This window comes from Erythrolamprus reginae, chromosome Z, assembly GCF_031021105.1.
Source record: "Erythrolamprus reginae isolate rEryReg1 chromosome Z, rEryReg1.hap1, whole genome shotgun sequence".
NCBI lineage: Eukaryota > Metazoa > Chordata > Lepidosauria > Squamata > Dipsadidae > Erythrolamprus > Erythrolamprus reginae.
Window position 1 is genome coordinate 56,017,864 of NC_091963.1, and position 23,207 is coordinate 56,041,070.

The 23,207-nt window shown below is 42.9% G+C and overlaps 1 protein-coding gene across 2 annotated transcripts in view; it reads right to left on the reverse strand.

The window, feature by feature from the left end:
* ABHD5 (abhydrolase domain containing 5, lysophosphatidic acid acyltransferase) overlaps positions 1 to 19,662 on the reverse strand; it is a 51,145-nt gene extending 31,483 nt beyond the window's left edge. The window contains exon 1 of one of the 2 annotated variants that reach the window (XR_011556968.1): positions 19,384 to 19,535. Coding sequence is in view for 1 of the 2 variants with exons in the window: in XM_070729662.1 (XP_070585763.1) it covers positions 19,384 to 19,421 (38 nt within the window). In the remaining variant the exon portion in view is untranslated. Of the gene's footprint in view, positions 1 to 19,383 lie in introns of both variants that reach the window. The other variant, XM_070729662.1, reaches the window with a different exon arrangement.
* Positions 19,663 to 23,207: the final 3,545 nt, after the last annotated feature.

The window sequence follows — 23,207 nt, forward strand, 5'->3', positions numbered from 1 at the left end:
CTATTTAGGGAGGAGACAGAGTTAGAGAAAATAATAAGAGAAAAAAGTGGGGGTACCAGGGCTCAAGCAAGTAATATATATAAGACATTAGTGCAGTCAGACAGGGATGTGATCCAAGGATTGACTAAATGGTGGCAGAGTGAAATACAAGTAGATGTGCAAGAGATGAACAATATAGTGGAGAATATAAGGAAAATTAAGAATACAAGTGTTAGCGAAATAAGAAGGAAAATATTACATAAATGGTATTACACACCCGTTCAACCTGCATATTTCCAGCACAATGTTAAAAATACTTGTTGGCATGGGTGTCAAGATAAAGGAGTGTTTATGCATATGTTTTGGGAATGCCCAGTAGTGCAGAATTTTTGGCAAAAAGTGCAAGAGGATATTAACAGGGTGTTAAATATTCGATGGATAATTACAAAGGAAATGGCAGTATTAGTCAAAAGTAATGCGATGGGAGAATTTAGAGAAATAAAACAAGCAGCGATAGAAAGCACTCAGGCGGTAATAGTCTTGAATTGGAAGGATGCGACAAAATGGACAATGCAAAATTGGTACCAGTACATGGTGGACCACATTCAATTTGAGATTATGGATAAAAGGATGAATTTGGTTAATAAAACTGACAACTGATGGGATGATGGGACAAGGTAAGACGATATATGGCGAGTAGAATCCAGGACCAAGCTACAAGAAACAAATTGGAATCACTTTATAATATGTAAATAGATACTTTGCTCTTGGGTTAAAATGGTTTATACAACAAACATCCCCGATTTGGTGGTGGAGTATGAATGTTTGTCTGGTGGTGGGCACAATACACAAAACACTTTGTTTTATGTTGTGTGAGTCTTATATTGTAAAAGATCAATAATTTTTTTTTAAAAAAGAGGTCAGTAAAAACAGTAAAGGTGGGGGCTTAATCATCCCCACGCCTGGTGACAAAGGTGAGTCTTCAACATTTTACGGAAGGCGAGGAGGGTGAGGGCTGTTTGAATCTCTGGGGGGAGTTGATTCCAGAGAGCCGGGGCAACCACAGAGAAGGCTCTTCCCCTGGGTCCCGCCAACCGACATTGTTTAGTCAACAGGACCTGGAGAAGGTCAACTCTGTGGGACCTAATTGGCTGCTGGGATTCGTGTGGCAGAAGGCGGTCCCGGAGGTATTCTGGTCTGATGCCACGTAGGGCTTTATAGGTCATTACCAACACTTTGAATTGTGACCAGAAACTGATCGGCAGCCAGTGTAGGCCACAGAGTGTTGATGAAACATGGGCATACCTAGGGAAGCCCATGATTGCTCTCGTGCCCGCATTCTGCACGATCTGAAGTTTCCGAAAACTCTTCAAAGGTAGCCCCATGTAGAAAGTGTTGCAGTAGTCGAACCTCAAGGTGATGAGGGCATGAGTGACTGTGAGCAGTGACTCCCTGTCCAAATAGGGCCGCAACTGGTGCACCAGGCGAACCTAGGCAAACAGCCTGCTCGCTACAGCCGAAAGATGGTGTTCCAATGTTAGCTGTGGATCAAGGACGCCTAAGCTGCGGACCCTCTCTGGGGGGGGGGTGTTAAAGTCCCCCCCCCCGGGTAATGGACGGAGAGATGGAATTGTCCTTGGGAGGCAAAACCCACAGCCACTCCGTCTTATCAGGGTTGAGTTTGAACCTATTGACACCCATCCAGACCCTAACAGCCTCTTGGCATTAGTTTTATGTCTATTAATTTTTAATCCTGCCACTTTACCAAATTCCTCTAAAATTTCCAATAATTTAGGGCCTGATTCTAATGGTTCATCTAGAATAAATACAAGGTCGTTGGCAAAGGCCTGTAGCTTGTATGTTTCCTTTTTGCATCTCAACCCCTTTATCTCTGCATCATTTCTAACGATCCTAGTAAGGACTTCTAAAGTCAAAATAAAAAGAAGGGTTCACAGTGGGCATCCTTATCTTGTGCCTTTCTGAATATCAATTTTGGGTGTTATATCTCCGTTTATTATAATATATGCAAATTGTTCATATAGATAGCTCTGATCGCTTGGACAAATTTCTGTCCAAAATCCATATATTCTAATTGATTTAGTATAAAATCCCAGATCACATTGTCAAATGCCTTTTGGGCGTCTATGAAGATTAAGGCAGTTTGCTTTTCACTATGACATTCGTAATATTCTAATGCATTTATTATAATCCTTAAGTTGTATCTTAGCTGTCTGCCGGGCAGGAATCCATTTTGGTCAGTATGTATAAAATAATTTAGATACCCATTTACCCTGTTTGCCAGTATTGAGCTAAAAATTTTATAATCAGTGTTAAGGAGTGAAATAGGTCTATAGTTAGCGATTTCAGTTGGGTCCGTATCTTTTTTTGCGATCAAGCCAAATTTGCATATTTCCATGATAGCGCTATTTTACCTTCTTCAAGGACCTCCAATAGTGTCTCTTCCACTTCTTCCAACATTTCTTTGTAAAATTCAATTAGAAGACAATCTGGGCCTGGGGCTTTATTGTTTTTTTGCATTTTGATTGTTTCTCTTAATTCTGTTAGGGAAATCTTTTATTTAATAACTTTTGTTTCTATCGGGACCTTTGGAAGTTTAGCCAAGTTAAAAAAAATTGGATAAACACCTCCTGTGTTTCCTTATTTAAATTGTTCTTATTTGCATATAGTTTACTATAGAAATCCCAGGCAATCTGCTTTTTTCCATCTAGATCGTGATAAACTTCTTCTGTTTTGAGACAAATTATCATTTTCCTTTCTGTTTTATAAGCTTAGTGGCCAGCCATTTACTAGGCTTATTCGCATATTCAAAGTGTTGTTTGCTACTTTTGATTTGTTGAGCGAGTTTTACATTGTCTATCAAATTTAGTTTGTGTTTTATTAACAGCATCTGCTGTTTAATATTGTCATTTTGGGGTTGTTTTTGTAGTTCCTCTTCATATTTTTTATATTTCCCTTTCAGATTTTCAATATTGTTTCTTTTCATTTTATGTTCCTTGGCCATATATGGAATTGAAATTCCTCTAATTACTGCTTTGGCGATGTCCCATAAATTTTGTAAATTGGTATGTTCTTTGATATTTTCTTGAAAATAAAACTTAAGTTCTTTTTTCATAATTTGTCTAAATTCTTCTTGTTTTAAGATTGCCTTTTTAAATGTCCATCTATTTTTCTTGTCTTTCCATTTACAGGTTAATTTTAGTGCGCTACGGTCTGAGTCTAAATTAGTTTCTATTTGGATATCCTCTATTTGAGTATATATCAATTGTTATCCAGATCATATCTAACCTTGACCATGACTTATGTCTATCGGAATAGAAGGTGAATTTCCTGGATTGTAAGTTTCTTTCTCTCCAGCTATCTTTGAGTTTAAATTCTCTAATTAATTCTAGAAAAGAATTAGGGAGGGTTCTTCTATTTTGTTTTTTGTTTGCACCATTTTTATAATCTAATTCTTTGTTAATTATTCCATTGAAATCACCCATCATACATATATTGTCTTTTGCAAATTCCCTAATTTTATTTTGTAATTTTTTTATAAAATTTCTCTTGCCCCTCCTTTGGGGCATATATACAGTGAACCCTCGATCATCGCGAGGGTTCCGTTCCAGGACCCCAAGCGATGATCGATTTTTCGCGAAGTAGCGGTGCGGAAGTAAAAACACCATCTGCGCGTGCGCAGATGGTGTTTTTACTTCCACTGCCGCCCGCCCTTCACCCGCGCACCCCATCGCTCGCGCCTGGGGTGCGCGCGCGCTTGGGGAAACCCTAGCTCCGCTTCCCAGCTGGGAAGCGGAGCTAGGCTGCCCCAAGCTCGCGCGCGCCGCCCGCCCGCCCATGCTGTTGCCGGCTCCGCTTCCCAGCTGGGAAGCGGAGCTAGGCTGCCCCAAGCTCGCGCGCGCCGCCCGCCCGCCCACGCTGTTGCCGGCTGGGAAGCGGAGCTAGGCTGCCCCAAGCTCGCGCGCGCCGCCCGCCCGCCCACGCTGTTGCCGGCTCCGCTTCCCAGCTGGGAAGCGGAGCTAGGCTGCCCCAAGCTCGCGCGCGTCGCCCGCCCGCCCACGCTGTTGCCGGCTCCGCTTCCCAGCTGGGAAGCGGAGCTAGGGTGCCCCAAGCTCGCGCGCGCCGCCCGCCCGCCCACGCTGTTGCCGGCTCCGCTTCCCAGCTGGGAAGCGGAGCTAGGGTGCCCCAAGCTCGCGCGCGCCGCCCGCCCACGCTGTTGCCGGCTCCGCTTCCCAGCTGGGAAGCGGAGCTAGGGTGCCCCAAGCTCGCGCTCCAGCCCACCGCCGCTGGGGTCTTACCGGGGCAAGAGGGGGAAGACCCAGGGAAGCCTCTGCCCGGCGGGGAAACTCCACCATCTACGCATGCGTGGAAGGGCACGCATGCGCAGATGGTGGAGTTTACTTCCGGGTTGAAAACTAGCGAAATAGCCCTTTCGCGATCCTTGAGGACGCGAAACTCGAGGGTTCACTGTATATATATTAATCAGAGTTATAAATTCATGATTTTTCTGGATCTCCACCATTAAGATCCTTCCTTCTGTATCTTTATATTTCAAATTTGCTTTGATGTTTGCATTTATGAAAAAAATCACCCCTCTTTTTTTTTTCTTGTGCTAGAGAAGTAAATAAATTCCCCAATTTATCTCCCAACTTTTCTCAGACTCCGTTCTGCAGCCGGAGTGGGTTTTTCTCCCACTGGCTCCTCAGCAGATCGATCTCCACCTCTGCTGCCAGCTGGTACCAATGACCCAAGTCCTTAAGAGCCCCCCTCGACTTGCAGTGTTGGTAGATGTCATCACTCAGGCCATGAGGACCCCAACTGACGTAGAAACTGTCAATTACCCTGATTTAAAAGATCTGGAGGAGGATAGTGGTGATGAGAACTTAATAGAAAACCCATCGGATGTTAGTATGGATAGTAATGCTTAGTATTGATAGTATGGATTTGTATGCCGCACCTCTCTGAGAACTCAGGGCGTCTCACAACATATCAAAACAACATAACAATACATCTAAAAAACAAATTAATATGGCTAAAAAAGACTTAAAAGTTCTAATATAATTTAAAAAAACATTCATCACCATTCACTCAACAAAACATACTAAACACCCGTTGGTCAGGGGGCTAGGATCTAATGGCCCCAAGCCTGGCGGCATAAATAGGTCTTTTTAAAATATATATATTTATTGATTTTTTTTGTTTTTAATATTTACATGTTGATGTTTACAGGTGAATCAACATCGTGTATATACATTCATTTCTATATTTCCTATAATTATACATTTGTATATATAAAATACTATTCCATCTCTTGTTATGAATTTTTGTTCCTTTTCTGTATCCATGTGTACCACTTTGTCCAGATTGAGTAATAGTCCACATCTTTTTGGTAATTTAACTCCATAGGTAATCTGTCCATTTCTGTGCATTCTTATACCTACTCCCAGCCCACCCACATTTCTCACGACAGCTGAAGCGTTGAAGGATGAAACACAGCAAGGCTGACACTATGCATTATTGTAAATGTAGACAGTGATTTACAATGAACTGAGATGACAGTAGTAATTTTGACAATTTAGGCAAGAAAATCAAGATTTCAAAATTAAAAATTGTCTTCCAAATTAAACATATTATAAACAATTGTATTAAATCAACAGTTTATAATAGCTACATCATGACACAATATTTTAAATTCCAGTTTGATAATTGTCAGGTGCAAAATAATAAGACCACATGTAAAGTTCCAAGTAAATTCATTTATTATTACTCATGCTTATGCACTTTACTTACTTACTTACTTACTTACTTACTTACTTACTTACTTACTTACTTACTTACTTACTTACTTACTTACTTACTTACTGGATTTATATGCCGTCCCTCTCCAAAGACTCTGGGCGGCTTACAGCATATATTTTGTATTGTTAAAAGAACAATACAAAATATCTTAAATCCAAATATTAAACTAAAACTAACCATCTAAAACCCCAATTTATTAAAAAAGACCAAGTCACTCTCATTCTAACAAACCAAACATACTTTCCATTCATTGGCAGGGGCTGATATTTAATGTCCCCAGGCCTGTCAGCACAAGTGAGTCTTCAGACTCTTGCAGAAGGCAAGGAGGGTAGGGGCAGTACGAATCTCTATGGGGAGCTGATTCCAGAGGGCTGGAGCCCCCACAGAGATGGATCTTCCCTTAGACCCCGTCAAGTGACATTGTCTAGTTCAGTGATTTTCAACCTTTTTTGAGCCGCGGCACATTTTTTACATTTACAAAACCATGGGGCACATTGAGGGGGGGGGGGCAGCTAAAAAAATATTGGACAAAAAAAAATTCTCTTTCTTCCTCCCTTTCGCTCTATTTCTCTCTCCCTCTTTCTCTCCCTTCCTCTTTTTTTCTCTCTCTCCATCCCTCTTTCTCTCTTCCTTCTTTCCTCTTTTTTGCTCTCTTTCTCTCTCTCCCTCCCTCCTTCCCTCCCTCTGTCTTTCTCTCTCCCACCTTCCCTCCCTCTCTCTCTCTCTCTCTTGCTTGCTTTCTTTATCTCTCTTGCTCTCTCTTGCTTTCTTTCTCTCTTGTTCTCTTTCTCTCTCTTTCTTTCTTTCTCTCTCTTGCTTTCTTTCTCTTTCTCTCTCTTTCTTTCTCTCTCTCTCTCTCTCTTGTTTTCTTTCTCTGAGCTTCGCGGCACACCTGACCATGTCTCACGGCACACTAGTGTGCCACGGCACACTGGTTGAAAAACACTGGTCTAGTTGACGGGACCTGGAGAAGGCCAACTCTGTGGGACCTATTCAGTCGCTGGGGCTCATGCAGCAGAAGGCGGTCCCATAAGTCAGTGTTTCCCAACCTTGGCAACTTGAGTTGGGGGGCAGCGCAGATTTCCCTACCTGCCCTACAATGCTCCCCCCCAACTCTCCAAGATCTCTCATGCTTCTGCAGCCTGCTGCCAGCATATCTGCCATACAGACTGCTCCTACCACTGTCAGGGAAGAGCCACTGCCAGGAGTGAGAGTATGGCAACTGCAAAGATGAGCAGGCCAGGGCTTCCCTGTCTCCTTGCCCGGGTGGGCTTATGCTGCAGCCGTAAGCATTTGACAGTGAAGAGGAAAACTCCAGTCTGCTGCTCCTGCCACTCCACCTCCTCATACCTGGTGGTGGCTATTCTCACTCTGCCATTCACCCACAGGAATAGCAGGCTGGGTTTTCCCTCCCTACCTGCTGGAGGCTTTTCCTCTTTCACAAAAGGGCTTCTGCTACTGCCCCAAGCCTTTGGCAGGGAGGGAGGAAAACCCCAGCCTGCTGCTCCAGCAGCCAACATGGAAATGGCAGTATGAGAACAGCCACCGCCAAGTGTGAAGGGGTGGGGCAGCAGGAACAGTGGGCTGACATTTCCCTGCCCGGAGCGCGAGGCTGGCTGGAGGAAGAGGAATGGTGATGGCAGACCATTCGCACTGACAAAGTTTGGTGCTGGAGGCTTTCCAAGCCCAAAACATGCCATGGGGGTCATGTGCAGATGGCGCATGCACGGGGATGTGCATGTGCAGAGTGCAGGGAGCATGCAAGGGGGAGCATGAGAGGAGCATTGATGCATGTGCAGGTGCATTGCATTGTGGGTGCCAGCACACACACTTTTGGCATGCAACCAGAAAATGTTCAATCATTGCTTTAGGCTGATTCCTTTTTTTAGTCCGCTCCCACATTATGCCACTTCTACAATAGTGTAATTAACTACATCATAACAAACAAATTGAAAAATATGGTATCTTAGGAAAAGAAAGAATAAAAGTAAGGAACCTTGATGGCGCAGTGATTAGAATGCAGTACTGCAGGATACAGTTGCTGACTGCTGCTGACTGCAATTTGGCAGTTCAAATCTCACCATGCTCAAGGTTGACTCAGCCTTTCAGCCTTCCATCCTTCTGAGTGTGGCAAAATGTGGACCCTTATTGTTGGGGGCAATATGCTGACTCTGTAAACCGCTTAGAGAGGTCTGTAAAGCACTGTGAAGTGGTATATAAGTCTAAGCGGTAGTGCTTTGCAAGTATATATAGTACTTATAATAATTGGGACTGGAGTTTCAGTCTCTAAGCAATATGGTCATTAAGGAAATCATTATATGACTGGGACTGATGTTACAACCATTGGTAATTAAGTAAATCACGCAATAGCTAAGCAAACTCAGCTTCCTCAATTGCTTGCCAAAAATTCTCAATTTTTGGACAAAACATGTGACAAGACAATTGTCAAGCAGCCAAATTGTAATCAATCACAGGGTGTTGCAATGGTTGTACATTTGAGGACACATCATAAGTCATTCTTTCCAAGGTCATTGTAACTTTGTCTTAGTACATGGTACATAACCTACTTTGGGGTTGCCATATAGTAAACTAATAAAATTAGTCTATGAAAGTAAAGACTGTATCCTTAAGAACTTTGACTGGTTGGCCATACGAGGGCGCCAGCACCGTTCCCTGTTGGGGGAGGTACTTTGAGATATCTTTGCTTATGAGTCGTATTATTTTAGCTGTGTGCAGTTTGTAATCTATTGTTAATATTGTTGTATATTTATAAATAATTATATTGTAAATACTAAGTCTGAGTCTTTATCTGGCTAACCTGCATTATGTACACCACTGCAACAACTTTGCTGATTGTATGTCGAAGGTTTTGCATAGAGCTGCACCGAGATATACTAACATTTTGAGCTATCATTAAATGAATGGTCATTTAATAATAGTTCTAGTAATACAGTATTGCATTAATAATATGCATTATTGTATCATTAAATATAATATTGTATTAAGTATATAATATCATATTTTTAAAAAAACATGGGCACCAAACCTAAAATTCTGAAAATACAAAAATACAATAAATATTCTATAAAGTATATTTCCAAGGGGGACAGAACCACTCACCCTAGAACCTTGTACCCATTGAACTGATATGGGGTTATTTCTAGGTTTTTATTTGTTTTGTTTTTATTCATTCATTCATTCATTCATTAATTCAATTATTCATTCTATTTTTTTATGCTGCCCTTCTCCTTAGACTCGGGGCTGCTTACAACATGTTAGCAATAGCACTTTTTAACGGAGCCAGCATATTGCCCCCACCATCTGGATCCTCATTTTACCCACCTCGGAAGGATGGAAGGCTGAGTCAACCTTGAGCCGGTGATGAGATTTGAACCGCTGACCTACAGATCTACAGTCAGCTTCAGTGGCCTGCAGTACAGCACTCTACTTGCTGTGCCACCTCAGCTCTTTTAGATTAAAAGCACAAATGAGACACACTGCAGAACAATTTAAACTATTTTCACGATGTGTTAATTATTCAGTCACAGATGGTGCATACATTTAGAATCATAACAATAGTTTTTGTTGCAAGATAGCTTTTCTGAAGATCTCTCAGAATAGACTTCTTTTCTTATTTACACGCACTTTCCTTTTTTAAGTGTTACACTTTCTTTAAAATAAAGCAGTGGGTTATAGTTCCCTCTATTAGAGAGGAGTATATAAGAAAGAAAAAAAATCCTTGCACAGTATTTCTAGGAAGTCTACTGAACATTTTCTAAGATGCCTTGGCATTACTACAATTTGTTGCTACATTAGGTTAGAGGTGAAATAAGAAGTTCCTCATATAATTATTAACTGAACAATTGTTGTTCCTTTTAACAAGGAATATATTAAGGACCTCAACAGACAGCTAATAAAAGTTCCATAAAAATATCCTAACAAAGAAATACTCAAAAGTATCTTACTTATAAAATCAGTATGAAATGATTTGAGAAATGGTTTTTTTTTCTTAATAAATAAGATATCTAGCTGTGTATTGTGTAGATGTAGTGTATGCATCTACAATTTAATTCCCTTAAGTTTTTAAAAATATCTGATATGAAAGAACAAATGAACATCCTCCTATAAAATTATCAGTTAGTAGGAGTGCAAGTAGTCCTCAGCTTATGACCACAATTTGGCCCAAAATTTAGGTGGCTCTCCTGAAGCCGAACGCCAAAGCCGAACTTCCGCATTCGGCGCTCGGAGACAGCTGGGAAGCGGCGCGGCTGTTTTAAAAGGTCGCAGCCGGCCTGGAGGGCTTCCCAGCACCCCCCGAACCCCGAACCCGGGTTCGAGGGGGTGCTGGGAAGCCCCCCAGGCCGGCTGTCACCTTTTAAAACAGCCGCGCGGCTTCCCAGCAGTCGCCGAAAGCCGTTTTTTTGCGGGGGGTTTTTTGGTTGCACGAATTAATTGACTTTACATTGTTTCCTATGGGAAACAATGTTTCGTCTTATGAACCTTTCATCATACGAACCTCCTCCTTGCACCAATTAAGTTCGTATCATGAGGTATTACTGTATATAGCAGTTGGGTGTACAGTGATCCCTCGATTTTTGCGATCTCGATCTTCGCGAAACGCTATATCGCAATTTTTCAAAAAATAATAAATTAAAAATACTCCCCGGTTTTTTTGCTATACTGTACCATGGTTTTTCTCACCCGATGACGTCTTTTTTTCTATCATTTCTCTCTCTCTTCCTTCCACTCTTCTCTCTCTCTTTCTTCCTCTCTCACACTCTTCCTCCCTCTCTCATCTCTTTCGGGGGGGGCGGCGGGCGGGCGGGTGCCTACGGGGGACGGTGGCCGCCAACGCTGCTGCAGGAGGACTCGGCGGTGAGAGGGGCGGTAGCGGCGAGCGGGCAGGCGGACGAGTGGCGGGCGGGTGGGTGCTTACGGGGAACGGTGGCCACCAGCGCTGCTGCAGGAGGACTCGGCGGTGAGAGGGGCGGTAGCAGCGGGCGGCGGACAAGCGGCCGGCGGACAAGCGGCCGGTGGACAAGCGGCGGGCAGACAAGCGGCGGGCGGGCGGCAGACAAGCGGCGGGCGGGCAGGCGGCGGGCGGGCGGCGAGCTGTATGTAGCGGAAGTAAAAACACCATGGAAAGTGGCGCGCATGCGCAGATGGTGTTTTTACTTCCGCACCACTACATCGCGAAAAATCGAGTATCGCGAGGGGTCTTGGAACGTAACCCTCACGATACTCGAGGGATCACTGTATTGTGAACATAATTAGGAAAAAAAGGACCTCACAAGGATGCTGCATCTATGGTTTAATTTTTCAAGGTCCAACCTGTGTCACCATTTAAAAAGCCATTTAAACAATCAATTCATTAAGAAACAGTAATATCATTTTTCAGGCTTTCATGAAAGACTAATATTTTTCTTCTGAATATTTTTGAATAATATACATTATTATCTGCCAAAGAAATCTAAACATAGGAATAATAGATTTTTCAATTAAATGCAGTCAAATGTAGCAACAATCCTCTTCCCATTCTGTTAAGAGAATTGCAATCTTCATAATAAAAAAGGAGAGAAATTTTCTTAAGAAAAGTAGAGGACTTAGAAGCAGTGGTGAAATCTAATAATATTCCTGACTGGTTCTGTGGGTGTGGCCCATTTTGTGGGTGTGCTTGGTGGTCAGGTGACTGAGTGGATGTGGCCAACTTGTAAAATTTGATGAAACTCACATAACAATGTTCTTGCTTAGCAACCAAAATTTTGGGTTCAATTGTGGTCGTAAGCTTCCTTTCTTCCTTCCTCCTTCCTTCCCTCCCTCCTCTTTGTTCTTTCCTTCCTTCCTTCCTTCTTTCTTTTTTGTTTCTCTCTCCCTTCCTCTTCCTTGTTCTCTTTCTCTCAGCAGCGGGAGAAGGAAGGATGTGCTCTAGGAGACTTCCGGTCTGGAGGAGACCGCAGCGGGATCTCTTCGGCAGCGCTCTGCCCTGAGATCCCTTCTACCCCTCCGAAGGTCGCAAATTGCGATCGGATCGGGCTCGGATGGCCCGATCCCAGAACAGGGGGCTCCCCTCTGCCCGAGGAGCCGTCGCTGAAGCTCCGGAGGCAGCGGTTCGCCCCGCAGCTTCGGAGAAGGGAGAACCGATCTTCCTTGCCTAGGAAGATTCGGCCAGCGCATTCTCCCCTCACCCAGCGGGAAGCAAGAAAAAGTTCAAGAAAGTGAAAGTATTGCAACTTATCCGACTGAAAAGGAATACAACAGATAAAAAGACCTAAGGTAAAAAACTCTTTTTTCGTTTCATGTTTAAAACCAGAAGATTTGATCGCAGCGAAAGTTTCAAGTGAAAGTTTTTTTTTTCCAATAAGGCGAAGGTGAAAGCTTTTTTTTCTTTTGGATTCATCCGCAAATAACAGCCGAATCTAATTTTTTCACTTTCGTTTTTTCCATCTTGAACTTGAACTTTGGAACTTAAAAAATATTTTCCTTACTCTATGGATTAATAAAATAATTTAAATTCGATATGACTATATAGAAAATTTAAATTGCTAAAGGAAATCTGCAATGATGATTGGAATTCGTTTTTTTTAGATCGTTAAAATTATAGTGTTCCGGGCTTAAATTCTGACAGCGGAGGAACACAGCTTTGCTGCCTTTTTTCTCACCTTGTTGATTTTTTACAATAATGAAATAACGCAATAATTAGAAAATAAATGGAAAATAGAAGGAACTGAAACATTAGATCACAAAGAGTCTATTCAATCTTTCTTTTGGATTATTTACTTCTGGATTAACCTATTTGGATTACTTGCTGATCGTTTTTGGATTATCTGCTGAGAACTTTTCAACATCTGCCTTGCTGTACGAAACTTAACCTGACTCCATTTTAGGATTTGCCTCTCTACTTCTGTCTTGAACTTGGAAAATAAACTGACTTTATTCTAAGCAAACGAAAACTCTTAATTTGATTTTGCCTTTGAATTTGAAATTGGAACTAAACATAACTCTATCCCTTGACACTTGGATTTACAACCCTTACTTCCCAGCACAACTACTCGACCTATAAGAACAACATAAGTACATAATACTGATATTTTGTCTTTTGAATAACTCTTTTCTTCCCTGGTCTCTTTTAGATTCTTTTCTTTTCTTTTTTTCTGTGCACTGCTATTTTCAAAAGAAAACTGATTTGAAACATATGCATTGTTAATAAACCTTGGTTTCCTGCTCTATTTTAATTAGTGGAATTAAAATATCACCTCCTTCTTTTTTCCCTCCCCTAGAATAATTTTCTCCACTCTTTTTACTAATTTTCTCTTCTTTCCTCTCTCCCCTTCCCTTTTTTCTCCCATAATTTTCCTTTTCTATGCTCCCTTTTATTTTTTATGAATAGCTAATTTTTTTCCCCATCTATTCTGTCCTCTTATCAGACTACTTCTTTTTAGTTCTTATTTCTTTCTTATTTTTAAAAGTTTTACACCTGGTCTTTTTGGTATTGCATATCTAAAGTTTTAAAAATAACAATATATTTTGAATTTTGTTAGTAATTGGATTGATATATATAGTTATATTTGAAGGGAAATTGTTAACAAGATAAATTGAACAGATTTGGAATTTATAGGAATTCTTTTCCTTTTACTACATATAAATTGAAAGTAATTTAAATTTCAAATAGTGGATTCAAATTTGATAATGTCAAGTACCTCAACCTTTGTTAAAACGGTCAAAAAACAAACTACAGCAACAATTTTTAAATTTTGCAGGGGAGCCGAAGTGACAGAGGGAGGAAGGGTAGGAGGGGGTTTCCTGTCTCTTTCCTCTCCCGTTCACTCGGGACCAGAGAATGCGAGTCACACACCAACGCCCTTTCTCCCTGCACTCTCCCTCCCTCCGCCTCTCCGCCGATGAAAGTTAACTGCAAAGGGGGGGCCATTAGCTCACTTTGACAGCGATCGCAAAGGAAGGCGACTGTGTCCGTGGAGGCACTTCCCCCACCCGCTCTGGGATTCCTTGCTGCAATCCCAGCTGGAGCAGGCGGTGGGGGGGGGGGTTCATCTGAAACTGCCGGAGCAAGGGGCGGATGGGAGCGTGTGGTCCTTGCCAGCCACCCATCTGACGGGAGAGAGAAGGAGGGGAGTCCTGCCTGCCCAGCGCGCACGTAAACCAGGCGTGAGAGAGCAAAAAAGGCAGAGTCGAGAGTTGGCCTCCCATTTTTTCCCCCTCCCCCTATTTCTTTTACCCGGCTCTCCACCTTCGCATCTGCCCAAGTCATCTTCGTAGGCACAGACGCCATTTGCCTCGGGCCGAGGCAGTCCACCTGAGGGAGAAAACTTGCTTGCTTGCTTGCTTGCTTGCCTCCCTCCCTCCCTCCCTCCCTCCCTTTCTTTCTTTTCTGTCTGTCTTTCTTTCTTCCTTTCTAGCCCGGAGCAGAGGAGGAAGGGGAAAACGCAAGGCCAACTCTCAACGCCGCCTTTTTCACTCTCTCATGCCTGGTTTACGCACACGCTGGGCAGGCAGGACTCCCCTCCTTCTCTCTCCCGGCAGATGGGTGGCTGGCGAGGACCATGCGCTCCCATCCGCCCCTTGCTCCAGCAGTTTCAGAGGACCCCCCCACCGCCTGCTCCGGCTGGAATTGCATCAAGGAATCCCAGAGCAGGCGGGGGAAGTGCCTCCACGGACACAGTCACTTTCCTTTGCGATCGCTGCTTGTTTGGAGTCCCCACCACTGCCAAGTCCAGTAATTTTCTTGCAGCAAGGAATCCTTCCAAAAGAAAATTACCGCAGCTGGGGGGCGGCTTCATGGTCACACGTACCCACCTGGCTTCGCTCCCACCCAGGCCCCTGGGGATGGGGTGGGGAAGCCTAGCAAAAAAAGAGAGCTGCGCCGTGCCAAAGCCTTTCCATCAGAACTGCAGGCAAAGCGAGGGCTTCACAAGGGGGAAATAGACCACTTTGGCGCGGCGCAGCTGAGATCTCCTTTTTCCCCTGCTGCCGCTGCTGCCACTGTCTGTGTGCTCCTCAGTTTTTTCCCTTCTCCTCCTTCCTGGCCTCAGGAGGTGGCTGCATGAGGCTGGAGGGGAGCCATGCAGGAGAGAGGAAAGCTCACCTAGGCCAGGAAACGGGAAAAGTGCGGAGTGCAGACACAGCAGCAGCAGAGGAAAAAAAGGAGAGCCAAGACCGGTACTCCCAGAAGTGACTGCCGCCGGTCAGCTGAAACTGCACACAGCTTCATTTCCATTGGCAGAACAGTTCCATGCCCCAGTGGGTCCAGCCTGCCCCTGCTGCCAGCACTCAGGCCATTGCAACGCCTGAGCACCTTCAGTGACTTGAGTATAAGTCGAGGTCGGATTTTTTTTCAGCACATTTTTGGTGCTGAAAAACTCGACTTATACTCGAGTATATACAGTATGTTTTATTTTGAAGGAGAAGAGAATTTGAATATTATAATGGTATAGATGGCATGTGTTGAATACACAGGCGGAAGGTTTGCAGTTATGTAGCTGAGTTGTTACGTTTATTTATTACGTATTATTTGAGGATGGGAGGGAAATTATAATGCTTCTTGATAGCTTTAGTTGACAGTTGGTAGGAGAGGAGGGAATTCCGTGTCAGTGAATTCTCATGTTAGTGTACAGATGTGTGTATGACAGATGTTTCTTTAATGTATAGTAGTGTGTATGATGTCAGGATTTCTGGATTTGGCTCTGTTTTAAGGGAAGAGAAAGTTGTTTGTGAGTCTATTGTTGTGCAACATTCCTTTCCCTTTACACATTGTTCTCTCTGTAGTTTGTAATCTGAAAGAATGAGGCGAAGTGTAATTGTTTCTTACAGCATGGTTTAGGTAGTGTTTATGCATATGTTTGAGGTTGTGGTTCTGTGTTTTATTTTGTTTGTTGAGAAAGATATGAAGATGCTGGAGTGCAGCCATTGATTAAATAGTGGAGCGGTTTGCCTGTTTTAAGAGGAGAGTGTCATTTGTATGAAATGGTAGAGAGAAGTTTGCTGGGGCAGGGGGTAGACTAAATGGCCTTTAAGGTCCCTTCCAATTCTGGCTGTTATAATAGTGGTGTTGGTATTTGAGTTGTTTGTGGCAGTAAATGTCGATTTAGGTACAGAATGTAATAAAAGTGTGTAGCTACATGGGATAAGGATGATCCTGCTGTGGATTAGAAGACAGGTAGTTTTGATAGTTTTGGATTGGTGGCTTGTTGTGATGAAGGAAGGTGTTAGAGGCTGAGGGCATTTGAATGGCTTAGCATAGACCCATAGGGCAGCGTTTCCCAACCGGTGTGCCGCGGCACACTGGTGTGCCGCGACACACCGTCAGGTGTGCCGCGGCGAGAGGCGGCGGAGGAGAGTGGGCGGATCGGGCGGGCAATGGGGCAGGGGGGAGAAGCCAGGGGCGCGTTTGGCCGGGAGTCCGGGACTGTGTGGCTTTGCGCCATGAAGAGAAAACGGCCGACTTTTCCCTGCTGCCGTTTTCTCTTCATGGCGCAAAGCCACACAGTCCCGGACTCCTCGCCCCAAGGCAGGAGGCGGCGGCGGAGGAGAGTGGGCGGGCAATGGGGCAGGGCGGAGAAGCCAGAGGCGCGTTTGGCCGGAGGCACCGTGGGGAGGCAGGGGCAGGGAGGTGCGGCAGTAGGAGTAAAGGGAGCCGCGGCTGCCCCTGCCTCCCCACGGTGGCAATGGCATCAGGAGTACTAATAGCGGCGGCGGCGGGAATAGCGGGGGGGGGGCCTGCAAGTGGAAGCCTCAGCCCTGGAGCCCCCTCGCACCCATGGCTTCTCATCGATGCCTCCGCCTGCCCGATCCGCGGGAGTGCTAATAGCGGTGGCGGCGGCAGGAATAGCGGGGGGGGGGCTCCTGCCCGCCGCTGCTATTAGCACTCCAGCGGATCGGGCAGGCAGAGACATCGACGAGAAGCCATGGGCGCGAGGGGGCTCCAGGGCTGAGGCTTCCACTTGTGGCTGTCCCCGCCCGCCCGATCCTTCCTTCTCTCCGGCTTTTTTGGGTTGCGGCTTCTTCCACAGCGGTGGCTGCAGCGCCGCTGGCGATCCGGCCGCTAGCCGCTCCAAGCGCTGTGGGAATGCCCACCCCTCTCACAGTCCCGTCCCGGGCTGTCAGTAAAGGGGCTGCTTGCTCGGAACATTCAAACTAAGGGAAACCTTCGCTGGCCTCCACAGAGAAGAAAGGAAGAGAGAGAACGAGAGAGAGCAACAGAGAGAGAGAGAGAGTGAGAAAGAACAAGAGAGAGAAAGCATGAAAGAGAGAGAAAGAAAATAAGAGAGAACAAGAGAGAGACTAAGAGAGAGAGAAAGAAAAGAGAGAGAGAGAGAAAATAAGAGAATGAGAGAGAGCAACAGAGAGAGAGAAAGAACAAGAAAAAGCACGAGAGAAGAAAAGCAAGAGAGAAAAAGAGATAGCAAGAGATACTGAAAGAAAGCAAGAGAGAGAGAGAAAAAAAGATAGCAAGAGAGACAGGAAGAGGAAAGGAGAGAGAGAGAGAAATGAGAACAAAAAGGGGAGGAGAAATGAGAAAATGATTGAGGCAGAGAATGAGAGGAGAGAGAAACAAAAGAGAGAGAGAGGGGTGATTCTTGAAGCATATGGTAAAAAGCACCCAAATAATAAGAAAAAAACCCCAGCCCTCACCTGTTTTTGAAAAGAATAAAAGAGAATTAAACCCCAGCCCTCACCTGGTTTTGGAAATGGTTGGAGTGTGTATACATACACACACATAAGGGGGGGAGAGAGACAGGGATGGAAAAAGAGGAGAAGTGAAAGGGAGAAGGAATGAGAGAAAAAGGGAGGAAGAGAGAGAAATGAGAAACATGAGAGAGAAAAGGGGGAAAGACAGGAGAAGTACCCATAAATGAGACAGCGGTATAAATTTCAGGAGGGATGACTGATGATTGACTGTATTTATAAGGGGATGTTACATGGGATTGTATATATGAGGGGGTTATTTATGTATGTATGTATGTATGTATGTATGTATGTATGTATGTATGTATGTATGTATGTATGTATGTATTTATTTATTTATTTATTTATTAGATTTGTGTCATTTTGGTTGGTGGTGTGCCCCAGGATTTTGTAAATGTAAAAAGTGTGCCGCGGCTCAAAAAAGGTTGAAAATCACTGCCATAGGGTGTCTGTTTATAGTCTAACTTTGTTTAGCTACTAGTAACTAAAATGAGGAAAGGATTTGTAAAAGTGGTTGTGAGGCCTTCACATATGTAAAAAAATTAGATAAAATAGATTTTAACAATCAGTAGTGTACAATTGGTATAAGTAGAGCTTATTAAAGCTTATCCAGACTATCTTTATATAAACATAAGACTATCGGTTAGAAATATCTGCCACTTCGTCCTCTATTTCTATGTAGGACCCTATCTTATTAATAGTGCTCTGACATTAACCTAAACCACCCATGTGAACTACACAAAGATTAGTTCCCATCCGGAATTTTGTGAATTGTATTTCCAACACATTTGGGACCAAAGCTACACTTTGCTATGAGGGTCCATCACCAAGCATTGCCAAGCACCTTGCAAATACTGTAAATTTTATTGTAGCACTGTGACAAAAACAGCTACCTTGCACTTGTCACTGAAATCTAATTCAGGTCAGGTTACAAAGAGCGTACAAAGGTCAATCTACAGAATTTTAAATATAACTTGAAAAATGGAATTATGTAATTATGACTGAACAACACAATGACATAAACGAACTTTAAAAATTACATCATGTGACAACAAATGTGTCTACTAAGCAGGTATTTTCCTGATTCTATTTCATATAAAAATAATGCAACCTATATAAATAATCACTATGCCAAAACACTGAAGATTTCTTTCACATTGGACAGCAAATATATAGATGAAAAAGGTGCAAGTAGATATACAAAATGGCAAACACCTGTACTGTTAAAGTCATGTCAAAGTTCTGTGTTCCAGTGCATGTTTACATACAGAAATGTTTTTTTAAAAAGATATTAGGGATGGGAATGATTACTAAAATGAATCCTAATTGGCTGCTTTTAGCTGTTTCTTCTTTGAGTGAATGCTCAAACATTGAAAAGTTTTTTAAAAAAAGACAAACTGAAGGGCTGCTATTTCGGGGCAAAAAACAAACCAACCAAGTATGAGAAAACATTAGCCTATTCTTAAAATGCTTTAAATCGCACATTCCAATCACAATTGTCTATTAATTTGTACCCAAACAATCGAATTTGTTCTCTGTTGCCCTTTGTTGAAGATGGAGCACAACCGCAGACTAGGTTGTCATAGTGATCTTTTAACTTATTTCTGATAATACATAGAGAAGCAGCATTGAATAAAGTAGTGAGCGTCACCAAGAAAATCCTGGGTCTGTGAGGTAACATCAGAATCATGCATCCTAGAAAAGGCTACACATGTGCCGGGGAAAAGCAGACAAGTTTCCATTTTTAGGATATCAAGCTAGGCCAGCTAGCATCTGAGATCACTGGCGCGTCAGTCGGGGCCGACCAGAGAGGGCCTCTCAATAGCGCGCTGGGTGACACTGCCGGCCAACCGGCTTACAGACTCACTTCCTCCATCCTTAACTCACCGTTCGTTGGTGAACTCGGCGGACCTGTCGTCAGCCATAGTTGCGCTGCTGCGGCGAACGAAAACGGGTCCTAAAGTACTTCGCTGGGAGCCCAGCTAGCGATAGAGGAAACTCTGCAGCAACCTCACCGCCAACCATCACGGGACCCGCCCGATGGCAATAGGGTCAACGCGTCACTCTTCAGCCCCGCCCCACTATAGAGCAACCAGTCGGCTGCCTAGAGCGGCTTCTGCTCTGAAAGCACCGAAAAATGTGTGCCATCACTTCGGCGTTCTCCATTGGACAATGACAAATAGTTTTCATCCGTTGAGGGTGGAGCTGAGTTTGTTTACTCTTTTCCTCTGGTTACGCAATCCCTTCTTATACAATTCGAGCAGGCGCGGAGGGTTCTTTTACTAATTTCACAAAAGGAAACTTTCCAACTTTGCTACAGTTTTCTCTAAATCGTGTTTTCTCTGTAGGAGATGTTTAAATATATGGTCGTTTTAGCGTCGCCAACTGTTAATTAGTTAGCTAGTTAGTCCAATACATAATGAAGGTTAATGAGATTAACCGTGTAGAATATATATCAAAGAAAGAAAGGATAGTAGTGAAGATATAATAATAAAATGCAATACATCAATGAAGGATAGAAGAAGAGATATATGAGTGGAAGAAAAGAAATATGAGATATAGGAGAGACAATTGGACAGGGGACGGAAAGCACTCTGGTGCACTTATGCATGCCCCTTACTGACCTCTTAGAAATCTGGAAAGGTCAATCGTGGATAGTCTAAGGGGGAAATGTTGAGGGCTAGGGGTTGCCACTATGGAATCCGGTAGTGAGTTCCACACTTTGATAACTCAATTGCTAAAGTCATATTTTTTACAGTCCAGTTTGGAGCGGTTAATATTAACTTTGTATCTGTTGCGTGCTCTTGTGTTGTTGTAGTTGAAACTGAAGTAGTCGTTGACAGGCAGGACATTGCAGCGTATGATCTTGTGGGCAATACTTAGATCATGTTTAAGGCATTGTAGACCCAGGATTGTAAGTCTAGTTTCATAGGGTATTCTGTTTCGAGTGGAGGAGTGAAGGGCTCTTATGGTGAAGTATTTTTGGACATTTTCGGGGGTGTTGATGTCCAAGATGTGATATGGGCTCCAGACAGATGAGCTGTATTCGAGGATGGGTCTGGCGAAAGTCTTGTAAGCTCTGGTAAGTATAGTGAAATTGCTGGAGTAGAAGCTACCTAGGATCAGGTTAATAACACTTGAAGCCTTTTGGTGATATTGTTGCAGTGGGTTTGGCACTTAAGTCATTAGATATTAGTATACCAAGGTCTTTTACCGAGTGCAGGTTGTCTGTGAGATTTTGTTTTTTCAATTTATATTTGAGGGTTGGATTCTTTTTGCCGATGTGGAGGACAGAGCATTTGTTGGTTGATATTTGAAGTTGCCAGGTGTTAGACCAATCAGAGACAAGATCAAGATCTTTTTGGTGAATAGCTGAATTTTCCGTGGTGTTGAAGAGTTTTACATCATTGGCGAAAAGAACACAGTTGCTAGTGATATGATTGCAGAGGTTGTTAATGTAGAGCAGGGGTCCTCAAACTTTTTACACAGGGGGCCACCACTGTCCCTCGGACTGTTGGAAGGCCTGACTATAAAAAAAAACTATGAACAAATCCATATGCACACTGCACATACCTTATTTTAAAGTAAAAAACAAAATGGGAACATACTATTTAGAGGGGGGGAAGAAGTCTGAAATTCATATATGTTTTTATTTTGTTTTTACTTTTCTTTTCTTAACATCCAATTGGCTATACAGTGGAACCCCGACATAAGAGCTGCTCTACTTAAGAGCAACTCGAGATAAGAGCTGGGAGGGGAGAGATATTTTTGTTCTACTTACAAGCCCAAATTCGAGATACAAGCGCCAAGGAGCTGTCTCCTGAAGCCAAACGCTAACTTCCGCGTTCGGCTTCAGGAGACAGCTGCGAAGCGGCGCGCGTGTTTTAAAAGGTTGCAGCCGGCCTGGGGGGCTCGGGGGGATGCTTGCAGCTTTCTTTCTTGCTCTTTTTCTTTCTCTCTTTTACCTTCCCTTCCTCTATTTCTTCTTTTCTTTCTCCTTCCCACCTTCTTCCCTCCCTCCCTCCCTTCACTCATTCCTCTCTTACTCTCCCCTTTCATAAGTTTCCTTGCTTCCTTCCTCTGTTCCTGTCCCTTCCCCCTTTCTTTCTTTCTTTCTTTCTTTCTTTCTTTCTTTCTTTCTTGCTCTTTTTCTTTCTCTCTTTTACCTTCCCTTCCTCTATTTCTTCTTTTCTTTCTCCTTCCCACCTTCTTCCCTCCCTCCCTCCCTTCACTCATTCCTCTCTTACTCTCCCCTTTCATAAGTTTCCTTGCTTCCTTCCTCTGTTCCTGTCCCTTCCCTCTTTCCTTCCTTCCTTCCCACCCTCCGTCCATTCATTCACCCATTCCTCTCTTGATCGCTTAAAGCCGGTCCCTGGTGCAAAAAGGGTTGGGGACCTCTGTCCTACAGGATTGGGTGGCAGAGAAGTTGAACATATGTAAATTTAAAAGTTTAAGAAAGTTTACAAGTTAAGTGAAAGAAACTTCATTATTCATTTATATGTACATGTACATTTCTTCATTAAAAACATGTATTTTTGCATAATTTAGACTAACTTTGTGAGTTTTTTGAGGGCTGGAACCAATTAAAATTATTTACATTAATTCCTATGGGGAAAAGTCGTTCGAGATAAGAGCTGCTCGACTTAAGAGCCCAGGTCCGGAACGAATTAAACTCGTATCTCGAGGTACCACTGTACAAGGTTTTCTTGGTTTATAATAAAATGTATAAAGAAACAAGGAAGCACTGGCATAATGATTAATAAGTTAGAAATATAATTGGTGCTGTACTTTTTGAAGGAACATTAAGGAGGGAGTTTAATTAAAAGAAAAGTATGTACCTGGATAACAATATTAGGGGAAAAACGTTTGCAACTTTTTTGATGATTAATATTAGTTACTAACAAAATACTGCATTTTGTTCCTGGAAAATTAGATGGTACACTGTATTGTTTGAATGTATGTTGAGAGAATTTTTTTTTAACCCTGCTGTTCTGTTTAAGAAAAGTAACAAATCTTCTGTTCCCGGGTCACCCTGACCCGGACCGAAAACTCTTCATTTGCAGTGCTTATGTTTGGTCAATTTGAATACTTTTTTCACTTGGAAAGTAGTCTGAACATTTCTGCACACAATGATATGAAAATTGAACTGAAGAAATTAATCCTTATTGGTTTATTTTGCACATAAATATGCCTCCCCCCCTTTTTTTGTGAATTTTCTTTAGGTTTATTGATAATTATGCCTGCAAAATACATTCTATTTTACTAAAGTTGGTATGGGATTGGTAGCTTGAACATTTCTGAACATAATGATATGAAAATTGAACTGGAAAAATTGATGCATATTGGTTTACAGTATTTTGTTGATGAAATGCACGCCCCCCCCCCGTTTTTTTTTTTAAATAGTCTTCACTTTATGGATAGTTTTGCTAGCAAAATACATTCTATTTTACTAAAGTTGGTGTGGGATTGGTAGCTTGAACATTTCTGAACATAATGATATGAAAATTGAACTGGAAAAATTGATGCATATTGGTTTACTTTGCACATAAATGTATGCCTCCCCCCGTGTTCAATTATTTCAATTTATATAAAAATTATGCTGTTAATTTCAAACTTACATACTTTTTTTTAGTAAAATGGATTTGTTTCATAAAATTAGTTCTCTGGCTACAATGTGGTTGATTTTCAAAAGGATATTCCAAATATTTCTA